At 40.6% G+C, this 14,431-nt stretch overlaps 1 protein-coding gene across 1 annotated transcript; it reads right to left on the minus strand.

Moving 5' to 3' along the window:
• Positions 1 to 13,751: 13,751 nt before the first annotated feature.
• On the minus strand, positions 13,752 to 14,141 carry LOC113696514 (uncharacterized). The gene is made up of 2 exons (XM_027215917.1): positions 13,946 to 14,141; positions 13,752 to 13,882 (listed from the first exon to the last, which is right to left on the minus strand). Exons 1-2 carry the CDS (start codon positions 14,139 to 14,141, stop codon positions 13,752 to 13,754), a joined length of 327 nt encoding a protein of 108 aa, XP_027071718.1.
• Positions 14,142 to 14,431: the final 290 nt, after the last annotated feature.

Here is a 14,431-nt window from a genome sequence, read left to right on the forward strand (position 1 = left end):
CATAATAAATGGCTCACCAAATTAGCAATTTAAAGCCCTGAGCAATTTAAGCCCAACAAGTCAATCAGTACCAGTAAACCACTCCAAACAATGTAACAGTTAAACTCCACTGGCAAAGGACGTCCAACCAATTTCACTCAAGCAAACTAGGAGCAATGCGACTGATTAAACAAAGCAACGAATTTCAGCAAATGGACACATAGCCACCCAAAATCCCAACAAATGCCCCCAAGAATTCAGCAAGTCCAGTAAGAGCAGGTCAGAATATAGGCAATAACAACTTAGTCACAAGCTCTGAGCTTCCAATCAAGCAGCCAACCAAAGAGAATGAATGAATGTTAGGCAAACTAACACAACCAGTACCACTGGTGTACGCACAGAGAAGAATTAAATCAAACGGCAAACTCAATTCACTGAGAAACCCCAAACAATCAACTTAGCAACCAACTTAATTTATGGGAACAATCAGCGTAAAAATTGGCAATCTGGCCTCAGCTAAGAAAGTAAAAATCTGTCCTCTGCTAAACAAAAATTAAGAATCTGGCCTCAGCTAAGTGACAGGAAGTTGAAAAAGAAATCACCAGAGTCTTTGACTGGCAGTGGGTGACGGCTGGCGCTAGGGCAGAGGTGACGGCTGGCGTGTGGGGGCCTGGCCTGGTCTGCTGCTGGGATGACAGGCGCGCAGGTGCTCCTGCGCTGCTGGTCGCACGCCCGCTGCAGGAAACTGCTGGCGGAATGGAGGTCGCGCGCAAGGGGGAAAGCTGCTCGCTCTGCCTGCACGCGCGGGCTGCAGTCCGCGACTGCAGCTGCTGCTCGCTGCTCTGGTCACGCGCGCGGAGTGCACGCCGGTGTTGCTTAAGAGCTGGCCTGGGCTGGGGTTCGCGCTGGAGCCCTTGCGCTGGAAGGCTGCGAACGGCACTGCTCGCGCGCGCTGGTGGCTCGCTGCGAGGGGGAAAGCTGCTCCGGCTGCGCGCGAGCTTGCTGTTGGACGACGGAGCGGTGGTGACAGTTCGGGCGCTGTGCGTCGTGTGGGGTTGGAGGCAGCAGCAAGCTGTGGCGGCGCTGGGCTGTGGAGCTTAGGCAGGCGGCTGAGCTGGATCTGCTGCAGTAGTGGGAGCGACCGTGCGGTGGAGCTCAGGGCTGGACGGCGGCGCTGGTGTTGCTCTGGTGCCATGGTGAGGGCGGCGCGCGGCGATGGCAGTTCGGCGACGAGCTACGGGGAGATTGGTGGAGCTCTTGGCGGCGGCGGGTGAAGAAGAAAAGAAAAGGGAAAAAAAAGGGAAAGCAGCGGGGAAGAAAGAAAGGAAAGAAGAAGAAAGAAAGAAGAGAAGAAAAATGAAAAGAATTTTTTTTTTTTTGGAACCTTTGGCTTAGGCGTGGGCACGTCTAGCTGCTATAAAGTCCGCAGATCCTGAACGAAAATTTCTTTCCCTCAGGCGTGACCACCTGGCGTGGGCACGTCTAACTGCTATAGAGTCCGCAGATTCTGAACGAAAATTTCTTTCCCTCAGGCGTGACCACCTGGCGTGGGCACGTCTAATTGCCACTTTCCTGCCACCAAGCAACAAATCACTAAATGCAACTGACACTTACCAAAAACTCCAAAAACATAAGAAAATTAAAACAAAAGCCTTGAGTTGCCTCCCAAGCAGCGCCTTTCTTTAATGTCTTTGGCTAGACATTGTCCTGTTTATTCATGGAGGATAAAATCGCGTAACTCGCTTCAGTGCTTCATCTTCTATGTAATCCTGATAGCCCTCGTAAATAGAGTAATTCTTGAGCACACGAGCTACGGGCTTCCATGGACTAGTAAATGGCACCAAACAACCAAGTAATGACCTTAAATCTTCATTCACTCCTCCATCACAAGCACTTGCTGGTTTGAGATATTTTGCCATCGTGACTCTTAAATTGTTCCTGTCATGAAACTCAAAATTTTCTGGTATAATAAAATCAATCTCACTAACAGGAATTAAAGAATAAGAGTCAGGAAAATATTCATTAAGGAATGGAGGAGATGTCACCGCATTTGGAGATTGTTCACTGGATTCATTCACTTGAACCATTTGATGTTGGGGTCTCAATTCTTGTGCTTCAACTTTCTTTTCATCTGCATCTTTAGATTCTTCTTCTTGAGACCCTTGCAGTACCATGTCATTTGTCAGAATAATTGCACTCTCATCTTCCTCATGGTCGATAATAGTCGGTGAGGGCAATTCTTCATAAACTGGAGAAATCAATTTGCTTATTTTAGATGCCCATTCACGCCTTCCTTCTTTCATCTCTTCACTCATCTTTTGTGTCTCCTGTTGAAGTTGATGTACCTCCTGTTGAATTTGATATGTCTCCTGTTGAATTAGATATGTGTTAGTAGCTAGTGATTCAACTATTTCTTCAAGAGACATACCTGACATGGATGACGGTTCTTGTAACTCTAGCTGTTGAAAATCTATTGGCCTTTGTTCATAATTAAAATTGGAATCATCCAACCATCCTTGATCATACCCGTTTGAAATAGGGTCATACCATGTTTGATATTGAGGCGAAAAATTTCCAAAAGTATCTATTGGAGCACTTAGACCATCTTGAAATGCATGGCATATGTCGATTGAATGATTTGAGGCAAAATAAGTTCCACAATTTGCAGCAGCCCATTGATCATTAGAAAATGCACAAGGTTCATAACCCTTTCTAGAAATAAAATCCAGTCTATCACCAAAATACGGAATGTTATCAGCCATAAACTATATATATATAAAAAAAAATAAGAGGAAAATAATAAAAAAAATGAAGTCAAAAAGAAACAAATTAATCAGGCACCAGTCCCCGGCAACGGCGCCAAAAATTGACAGGCGTCAAACCTGTGCAATAATAAATACCTGCTCAAATAAAATACAAATTCTGTATATAGCGGTAAGCAGGGTCGAATCCACAGGGATTGGGGATAATTTAATTTCTTCCCAAGTTCCAGATATGGGGGGTTTTTGAAAATAATAGTAACTAAATTACTTGGAATAAATTAAAATAAAATAAAATAACTACAACTCAAATAACTAATTATCACAATAAAAATAATAATGGACAAACTCTATCCAAGAGACAACTTCGGAGATGGTTCACTTAATTCGATCACAGATGCAAGGATTATTCCAGTTACTATCTGATAAATTAGTTATAGTTGTCATACACGCGATAAACAACCAACTCTTCCTCAATTTGTCGATAGCCAAGGTACGACTGTTGACTATTTCTCTAATCAGGGAATAACCCTAGGTACGACCATAGAAGTTCAATTCCCTAATTGCATGAGTAATTAGAAGAGCCTAATTCTAACCAATCAACACGCTACGAGGGTCTCTTTAAGTTAGCCTGCCTATCTCCCCGACACAAACCCAATCATGCCAGTTGCTACCAGTTTAGAATAATTAAACAATTACGGATTTAACTACCCTAATTGGCTTCAGGTTATTGAATTAATCAAGAATCCGGGCCCTGGATAATCGAATAATAAAACAACCATATGAACATAAAGCAGAAGATAGACGAATACCAGAAGATAATAGGAAATAAATAAAAACTAATTCGATCTCACAAATTTAGTAGAACCAAGTCCTCCGTTGTTCCTCGACTAGATGAGAAACTTAGCCATGCCTCATGAAAAAATCTCCACGTAATTTAATTGAGGTTCAGGCCATAAGAAAAACCAAGAAAGAATAAAACTAAACTATACTAAAAACTAAGCTAAAACTATTGATAATATAACCTCCTGTACATTATTCCCTTTTTAAAGCCAAAAGAAAGTCTAATGCTATCCCTAGTGGTCCCCACTGAATTGAGAGTCCAAGGGCCAAAAGAATTAGAGCTTTACCAAAGTCCTTGTTTTTAGTTTCCTCTTTACCCGTAAGACTCCTAGTACAAGTCCACCCTTTTCAGCATAAAGATAGGAAATCCCTTTTTGTAGCATCCTGTGGAGCCCGGCTTGTATTTCCTTTTAGAACTTCCCATGTGTGGAGTGTTTTTCTCAATAAAGTCTCCTTTTTAGCACTTGTTTGCTCCACTTCCTGTAATTAGGGCCAAATACCAAATATAAGTACATTTCAACAATTAAAACAATATTTGACAAGGACAAAGAGGGAAATTAATCATAAAATTAACAACAAATTATGCCCTATCATGGATCTATCCATGTAAAGCGACAACATAACACAAGGGACTACATGCAATTGCAACAATATAAGGCATAAAATTGACCACCAGCAACCCTAATCAATATAATAATACTTCTTAAGTGCAATAATCATGATTATTGCAACTCTATTTAAACTATTCACACAGTATCTGTCATCATTCCACAAATTTTTTAGTTTAGGTTTAGAAATACATACTGTAATTTGGGATCTATTCAATGTCTTCTTTGTCCATCACTCTGATAGGCCTTTTTCTTCTTCGCTTCAATCACCAATGTTTCTTTTCATCAAGATCAGTCCGCTGCTGGATACTGATAATTTCGTTTCTTTTTGGGTTGAGAGGAATCGGAGATGGAATATTGGATTACTACAAAATAAAGGGTTTAACTAAACTTTGCGCCATTCGTTCCTTACATTTTGGTCAACAAATAAGTGGTTTGGTTTTTTTTACCCTTCAAAAGTTGGGCACATGATGTGTGCGTGACACATTTTGACCGAAAATCGCTTGAAAAAGTGAAAAGGGACTTAAATTGATCCTTTTTTATTTGCTAAGGACTAAAAGTGATCATTTTCATTTTGAGGGACTAAATTTTCACATTTGCAATATGAGAGGGACTATTTGTGCAATTCTCCCTTATTTTTATATTAGAACTAATACAAAAAAAAACACTATATCATAACTAGTATAAAAAAAGGGTAAAATACGCTAAACCCCCTTGTGGTTTGGGTTATTGTCATAAAACCTCCTCATTGTTTAAAAACTCCCAAAGAGTCCCCTCATGGTTTGAACTAATTTGGCCAATGAACGGAAATCATCCAATTTGATGAAATAATATAAAATTCCTATAATAACCTTGTTTTCAAACTATACCAAAACTTAGTTCGTGTTTGACTTAAGATTTTAAAAACTTTCTTGCTTCATTTAAGAAAAAAATAAAATGCAGGGGTTAATTCAACAAATTCTAAAAATTTGTTGCCTTCTCCAACAGGACGATGTTCAGATTTCAGAACCCATCGCCTTTCTTTTTGTTCTTTTTTTTTTTCCTTTTTCTGTTTTCCTTTTCCTTTCATTTTCTTCTCCTTTTCTTCCTTTCATTAGTGCAACAATTGTCACCTTGCCATCACCGCCATCGTTGCCATCACTATGATTGTCATGGTCATCACCTTCATCATCATCTTCAGCACCATTGGGTCTCAGCTTTCATCTAAATTCATGAATCTTGAATTGTCTAAGAACAAAATTAAGGGGCCAAACTAAAATTTTAAAACATTCTTCATCTTCTCCAGCGATAAAGTAGCTTTCATTATTTTTCTACCGCTGCCGCCACATCCATCATCGTCTTTGTGGGTCTACAAAAAGACTTTATGAGTCAAGGTGAAAATTTTCAAAGTTTCTCTTCTTCTCTGCCTATTATTATCATTTACAGATCTTGCGGCAGTAACAGTAGGAGTGGCGCCGCCAGTAGCTACCACCAGTGGTGGAATTTAACAAAAATTACACCCTCAAATCCAATTTCAGCGTAGATCATGATTATGATATCAGATTTGACCAAAAACAAGCAAAGAGTAACAAACATAGGCATGAACAATGATAGGCAAAACTATAAATTTCAGTCCATAAACAAAGCAAAACCAACAAATTACTATATAAAAATAATCCTTTGGACCAGTAAAATGGTTATTTGACATCAATTACACACAAAAAGTCAGATATTTGCATGGATTAAAAGAAAAATTGTGAGGCTGCCTTGATTCATATTACGTATCAGTTGGTGGCCACGATGGCAATGGTGATGGCGTCAAATCTGGTTACCAGAATGGGTTAAGGGCAATTACTTAAGAGATTAAAGGTGTTGCTGTAAGGAGAGTTCTATTGGAGAAGAAGCCAAAGTTTGACATGAACTTTCTTAAGAATCCCCTGGTGTTGCAACAAAAGATAAATATAAGAAGGAGAAAGAGTGGTCGCGGTGGTCGTGGTTGTGAGAGGAGTTGGTGTTTTGGTGCATCTACAGTCTCTGTTTTGATTGCGGTTTGTGGGAGAAGGAAAGAGATGAAACGAAAGAAAAGAAAAAAAGATAGAAAGCAACCTTCTGATTTTGGGAGCAGGAAAGCAAAAGAAAGAAAAAAAGGAAGGTATAATTGGAAGAAAAAAATCAATTTTTATGCAGAAAAATCAACGTGATCAATTTTACTCACGTATTAGGCGAGTGTGACTCACTCTCTATTAATTTGGATGTTTTTCATCCCAATTCACGATTAGTCTATAGTGTAAGGAGGTTCAATGTGTGTTTTTAAATGATAGGGAGGTTTGTTGACCATTTCACAAGCTACAGGGAGGTTTACTGTATTTTACCCTAAAAAAAATCACTATACTTACAGTACATAAAAAGTAAAAAGTTAATCCATTATTAAACTATAGATAATACATCATAACACATACAATTAGCAACACATCATGGATAAAATGATTGATTTCTAATAGGGTAAAGTACATTGTTATACCATCCCTCTTGTTTAGCAATTTTTTGTATAACCCTCTCAAAATTATACAAAACTCATTCAGAGTTTTGATTAAAGTGTCAAAATAACGAAACCCATCGAAATGTCAAGATTATCCTTGTTTAAGAACTAATATGGCTAAAGTGACCAAAATATATAAACATAATATGCATGACCCTTTAACCCTTTATGATTTTGTATTTTTACCACATAACTCCCTTATGGTTTAGTGTTTTATAACATAGCCCGCTTATAGTTTTCAAAATATATGCATAAGCCCCTATTGCTAATAAATAATTTTTAACTTTATATAGAGGTACTTTGATATTTTAGTTGACTCCGTTACGGAATACAAATTTCATCATTTTAACACTTTAATTCAAATCATGAGAGAGTTATGTACAATTTTTGAAACCACAAGGGGGTGATGTGAAAAAGTACTAAACCACAGGGAGTAAAATGTATTTTACATTTTATAGTAACCAGTATGTTTCTTCTTTTGTTTTTGGTAATTATTAAATAGTAGTAATAGATCATCATACATTAAATTAGTCTTGAGTCAAAGCTCCTTTGCCCGAATTTGGAATTTACCCCCGTTTGGATAGCTATTTTTTTAGAATTTTGTGAAGAAATGTACGGTAGGGATTTAATAAATATGAAATAAAAATGTTATCACGAAATGTGTTCATAGAAACATAAGAAATTTTTGATAGAAAATTGCAATCCAAGTCAAACACTTCTTATGGCTTTGTAGTCACGACGAGTTAGTCACTAAAGACTTGCTTACCAAAAGGAGAATCATTCGTGACAGTTCTATGTGCATTCTATAATGTCAGTGTGGAAAATGCTGAACATATTGTGAAGACTTGTCCCAAAGCTGTCAAGTCTTTAGTCTTCTTTCTCTTTTCCTCTTAATGACCCTAATTTAGTCCAAATGAGTTTTGTAGAATGGTTGAAGTATGGCTACACAAAACTTCAATCTGTTCACTTCCACCAAATTCCACGGAGCTCCTCTTTCCTTTCTCATCTGCTGGGGGTTCTTTGGCCTAATAGGAACAAATCCTTACTTGACCCCCTTAAACAAGCCAAAAAACTTGGCCCCCTCTTGTCCTGATGCAGCTGCGGAGTTCCCTTTCCTGGGACCAAGTGTTGCCAGTTGGTTGGGAATCACCTATGCGACCCTTTGTTATGCTAAACACATATGGTTCTTCACTAGGAAACCCGGGACCAGCAAGTGCAGGCGGGCTTTTTCGCAACCACTGGGGAGAGTGGCCAATTGGATACAGCAGATTCATTGGAAATGCAACCAACAATGTAGCTGAAGGATAGGAATTGAATCAGAGATGAGCTGTAGATTGCAGTCCAACAAAATTATTCACATATCATCATTGAAGCAGATTCAAAGGTTATCATTGATCAGATTACAAGCACAAATTCGGATCAGCACTCACTCTCCCCTTTAATTTGTGATTGCAGAGCTCTTGTCCAACAACTCACTCTAAGTCCAGTTTAGACACAGTCCGATGGGTTTGCTTCCGCCAGATGCTTGTAACTGGCGCCATTTAATTTAATTTAACTTTCTCTGTCTTACCAACACAAATACATAAAATGAGTAATACATCATATATAAATGATTGATTTCTTTGATAACAAGTATGTTTCTTCTTTTTGCTTTTGGTAATTATTAAAGGGTTGGTGTGCAAATATATTTCAGGCGTTGTATTTTTAGAAATGTAAAATTAATTAGAAAATGTAAATAAATACAAGAGATAGTAGGTAATATAAAATAGAGAAAGTACATAAATATAAGGAAAGATAAATAATTGTTAGTATATGTATATACATAACAGGTTGGGTAAATTTTAAGTGTGTTGACGAGCATCCAATGGGCACCCGTTAAAAAAAATTATTATTAAATAGCAGTAATATATCATCATACATAAAATAAGTAATGCATCATATGATTGATTTCTTTAGTAATAAGGTGTGATGGGCTGAAAAATAGATAAAGTCAGAGCAAAAATATACCAAATTTAGTTCAATAAGAACTCGTTTAATGCTGTTTTAAAGAGCAAATGGCACAAATTATCACAAAAACTTTTTATTTTGTCAAAAAGTTAGCCATTTTAACTTATTAAAATATACATTTTGCAACCAAAAAGTGTGCACTTTTTATTAGTTGAGTGATCAAAAGTGTGAGTTTATATTGAGCGAGTGAAAAAAAGAGTACTTTTTGGTTAGTTAAATGACCATTTTAGCTAGAAAAAAAGTTTTGTAACTAAAGCAAGGAACTCTAACTAGTTCAATAAATATTTTTGCCATTTGCTCTTTTTTTTAATTTATGATATCAAACTTAGAAAATTAGAGCTTATATGCCAAAATATTTAAAAAAAAATGCATAAAAACAAATTTCAAGTTTTTTCAAACCTACAAGTCCAAACACTATATCATAATGCTCATTTAGGTTCGTTTACACTCTTAAATTCTAGCAATCATTGAACTTTTAGGAGCCTCACTTTGTATTTTGAAATCAACTGAGTTATCTTATAATTTCGCAATATGTGATTGATATAGAAATCAATAATGTAATCAATCTAGAATAATAGTTGCACCTAAAATAAGAATGTTATGATTTATTAATTATCAAAACTTTTTGTCTAAAGTAAAAGAAATGATGGAGGAAGGAGAAAATCCCTCATTAAGATGGAAGCATTTGGATTAAAATCTATGAGTCAGAATTCCAATGTCACCAAATGAGACTTTGATTTAGTGAAATAACTAAATTTGAATTAGAAGCTAAGAATGAATTCAAGTTTCATGCTTGTGAGTTATTGCACCTGTGGGTTAATTAATGTGCGACTGAAACATGGAAGTAAATGGGAAAAGTCCAAACTGATGTTGTATTGAACCTTAATGGTCCTTGGTTGTTGCAAAGTTTTAGCACCTAAATCAACCAGAAAACACTTCTGTGAAAGCCTACTTAACTTTTTGCTGATGGTTTGATTCATTAGTTCAGGGATTCGAGAGTTTATTTAATGTTTTAAGACTAGGATGGTACTAGAAGTTGGCAAAAGTAGACTTGGAGTCAATAAGTCCACATCTCAATTTTGGCATTCACATGAAAGGTAAGCACCAAGGAGAAAGAACGGAAAATAAGCAACTAGAAAACTACTAAAAACTAAAAACTCAAATTTTTTTTTTTTTGACATTTACCAACAAGATTGAAAGAAAATGAACAAATAGAAAATAAAACGAAAAACAACTGACAACTAAAACCCAAAACTAAAAACTCAAAACTACAAACTAAAACTACTAAGATTTAAAAACACTAAAAACTACTAAAATGAAAAGCTGAAAACCGAAAACTACTAAAAACGGTAGATCCCCCCCCACACCTAAAGGACACAGTGTCCTCAATGTGTCAAATAAAAAGCAAAGTGAGGGCGAAATCAACTGAACTTCCCTGAAACTGGATCAAATTGGGGGATGAGGTGTGATCGTGGGTGGAAAACCCGAGTGCCGCATGAACGCTTCCAAATTCTGTGCCAAGGCAGCCACATTGTTGTCAATGTTGACCATCCAGGCCTCCAAATTCGCAACCTGCGTCCGTAGTTGGCGCCAGTCTCCAACTTCCGGCGACGGAGGGGGGTGAGCGGAAGTCGAGGGGCTAGGATCGCCGCCAACTGAGGCTGGCTGGGCAGAAGGTCGTCGAGGTGGGGCGCGGGGTGGTCCCGGGGGAACCAGACGGTAGCGGCCCTCAACGAGCTCCAGAATACCCATCCTCTCCAAGCATTCAGCGTTTAGAGGTTCCATGTCGCAGGCCAAGTGGAGGTTATGATCCTGTAGGTTCAGAACATCTAATTGGACCGCCAAGTGCGTGATATACGACCCAAGGATCAAGGGTCTGTTCTTCTTCGCCATAACGGACTTGAATTGGGCTGCCAACCAGCATCCCAAATTGACCTTGAAACCCTTCTTCATGCACCAAAGAAAGAAGAGCTCCGGCCGAGAGATAATACCGGAGCTGTCTTTTCTACCTGAGTAGCTGTACGCCAATAGTCTCTGAACATAACGAGCACTTGGATCCTCAAGATAAGAGCTCCTAGACCGAGAGGGGTCATAACGCTTCGTGTCGGCAGACATATCCTCCCACACCTCATGGTAAGCGGAAAGAAAGGGCTCCACATAATCGCCGGCACTCTCGGCATATTCTCGAGTCTCAGAGTACTCCCGAGTGACGAACCCAAAAGCCAGATTAAACTGGGTAATAGAAAAATCGAACTCGTGACCCATGAGGCGGAAATGGATGACATTGGGAGTCTCAACCGTATACCTTGCAGGTAAATTGAACTCAAAAGTGGAGTAAAACTCCCTAGTCAACTCGACGAAGGCGGGCTGGGAGATAGCGAGATAAGGGCGCCAACCAATGGCGGTGTACATGCGCTCGACCTCCTCCTGGATGCCCAGAAAAGCCATAGTCCTGTAGTCCGCGCACTTGGACGGAATGATACGCCGCTCACATGCGTGAGCGTAGCACCGCTTATCGGCGGCTCTAGTGAACTCCAAATGCCCTCCCAAGTGAGTGGCGGAAACCACGTGGGCACCTCTACCCCTACCTAACCGGGTTCGGACACCAGGAGCAGTAGGTTGATTGATAGGGGTATTGACTGGAATGGAGGGTTGGGGTGAGGATTGAGAGCGAGTGGCTCGGGACCGAGTGGATGATTTAGGTCTCACCATGATTTGGAGCAATCAACTAATTCAACAAAAGCCCCAACAAATATAATAACTCGCCAATGCCCACACAAAATGAGGAAATGCCAACAATTAAAGGACCCGGCGAATGCAGTACACTAGGTAACAGTGATCTGCAGCTCACTGTTTAAAAAAAACTTAATAAACTGGATTCACCCAAAACTTGAACAATTTCCCCAAGCAACTGCTAGATCCAGCAATATCAGTTTCAGAATTCCCACAAGGCAACACAGTCACAAGGCCACGACAGTCAACCAAACACACAACCCCATAGAGGTTTCAAATTATAGGAAGAAGAATCCAATAACAACACCTAAAAACTCAATAAATGGCTCCAGTTGGCCAGTTTAAGTGAGCAAGTCAAGCAATTCAAAACAGCAACCAGGATGATCCCAACAATCGATTAAAACTAATAGTGAAGCAACTCCCACGGCTGAGCCAAAGTAATAACAACCCTAAATCTCAGTCAAAAGCAAACTCAGTCCAACAAGAATATCCACAAATGTCCCCAGAAATTCCACCCAAAAGTAATAAAATTTTCCAAATTGCACAAAGTAGATAAACTGGCACAAATGCCACCCAATTCAACAAATGCAGGGAACTCCTCCAAATAATGCGAATAAATTTAAGCAGATAATGTAGCCACGGAGTTTTCCAATCCAGTCAAGCAATTGAGTCCAAGAAATAGTGCCGGAAATAATCATGTATAAGTGTTCTAGGGGTGAATACCTCCACCTGTTAGGGAAGAGGGAGAGCGCAGCATCAGAGGGAGGACGTGCGGCTGGCGGCGGGTGAGCTGGAGTTGAGTTGGCGGCGGACAAGCTGAAGAAGAAGAGGAGAGCTCGCGGCAGGTGCGGCGCTGCGGTGGGGAGAGGCGGATACGCGGAGGAGCTGGAAGTGAGGCGGGCCGCCGCTGTGCGAGGGGACCAGACAGCGGCGGGTGGGGAGCTGTCTGTTGCGTGCGATTGAGAAGCTGGGTTGCGCGCGCCGCTGTGCGAGGGGACCAGACAGCGGCGGGTGGGGAGCTGTCTGTTGCGTGCGATTGAGAAGCTGGGTTGCGCGCGAGCTAGTGGCGCGCGGCAGTGGCTGTTGAAACAGATCAGGCGGTGATGGTCGGCGAGCTGGATGCGGGCGGCGTCCGTGTGTGGCAGTAAGTGGCTTCGGCTGTGGCGCGCGCAGGGAGCAGGGGGGCAGCGGTCGCGCGAGGAAGAGCTGGAATTGGAGGCGGCGTGCGCAGAGGGAAGCAGAGGAGAAGAAAGAAAGAAAAGAGAAAGAAAGAAGGAGAAAGAAAGAAAGAACAGAAAAGAAAAGAAAGGAAAAAGGATTTTTTTTTTCTTTTTGTTTCTTCTTTTTTTTTTAGATTAGAAATTGCTACGGCTAAGAGAGAAAAAAATTTTCTTTTTTTTTTTTTAAATCGCAAGGGCATCCAGAAAAGAGAAAGAAAATAAGCAACTAGAAATAAAACTAAAAACTACTCAAAACTAAAAATGCTAACTACTAAAAACTAAACATACTAGCACCCCGTTAGACCCCCCACACCTAAAGGACACATTGTCCTCAATGTGACAAAAGTGAAGCAAAAGTGAGAGGGTACGCAACCACACTTCCCTGAAATCGGGGCATAGCGGAGGGCGAGGTGGAAACGGAGGTGCAAAGCCTGTATGAAGCAGAAACTGCGCCAAATGCTGTGCCATACCGGCGACGTTGGCATCGACGTTGACCATGCGAGCCTCCAAAGCCTGAACCTGGAAAACTAAGAAGAGAGGAAGAAATGAGCTAAAATCGCGTTGCTAAAGCTTTTATTGGGACACAGAAAACGCGATTGAAAACGTGCCTTCAACCCGCGTTTTATAAGTCGCGTTTCCTTCACAAATCTTCCAGGAATGAAAACGCGATTGCAACTCGCGTTTTAAACTCGCGTTTCCCAAGTCGCGTTTCCTGCACGAATCTTGCAGGAATGAAAACGCGATTGAAAACGCGCCTCTAACTCGCGTTTTCTACTCGCGTTTCCTAAGGCACGTTTCCTTTCCCGCGAGCGTGACGCGGGCGCGCCATGAGAGCAAGAGAGCTCCCAGAAGTTTGTGATGTTTCTGATCGTGAGCTCCCTGCACATCACCACGCGGGCACGTCATGACTGAAGGGCACCTTTAAATCAGCAAAAACGAAAACTGAAACTCAAAATCAGTTGAATTCAAGGAGAACACCTCTAAACTACCACACGAAATTGAACAAACAATTAAAAGGAACAATTGGTTTGCCTCCCAAAAGCGCCTTTCTTTAACGTCTTTGGCTAGACGATGTCCACTTTGCTTAAACTAAGCAAGTAGGGTCCTCCAAGTGCATCATCTCCACCCGTTCAATTGGAACCCCTTCATAATACGGCTTGAGACGATGACCATTCACTACAAATTTCTTCTCAGTCTTCAAACTTTGGATCTCTACTGCACCATAATGAAAGACATTAGTCACAACAAAAGGACCAATCCAACGAGAACGTAACTTACCCGGAAATAACTTCAATTTGGAGTGGTACAGGAGAACTTTTTGCCCACACTCGAATGTCCTCCTCGAGATCTGTTGGTCATGAAAAATCTTATTTTTCTCCTTATAAATTACCGCATTCTCATAGGCCTCATTGCGAATCTCCTCCAACTCCCGTAAATCCAATTTCCGTCGGGCACCGGCCTCTTCTAGGTTCATGTTGCATTGCTTTATCGCCTAAAAAACCTTGTGCTCGAACTCCATTGGAAGATGGCAAGGCTTACCAAATACTAGCCTATAGGGAGACATCCCTATAGGCGTCTTGTAAGCGGTCATGTATGCCCACAAAGCATCTTCCAACCTTGAACTCCAATCTTTCCTATCGGGGCGCACCATTTTCTCCAGAATGGACTTAATCTCCCGGTTTGACACCTCCGCTTGACCATTGGTCTGAGGGTGGTATGACGTCGAGACCCTGTGGAGTACACCATACTTGCGAAACAACGCGG

The sequence above is a fragment of the Coffea arabica genome, chromosome 6e (assembly GCF_036785885.1).
Source record: "Coffea arabica cultivar ET-39 chromosome 6e, Coffea Arabica ET-39 HiFi, whole genome shotgun sequence".
NCBI lineage: Eukaryota > Viridiplantae > Streptophyta > Magnoliopsida > Gentianales > Rubiaceae > Coffea > Coffea arabica.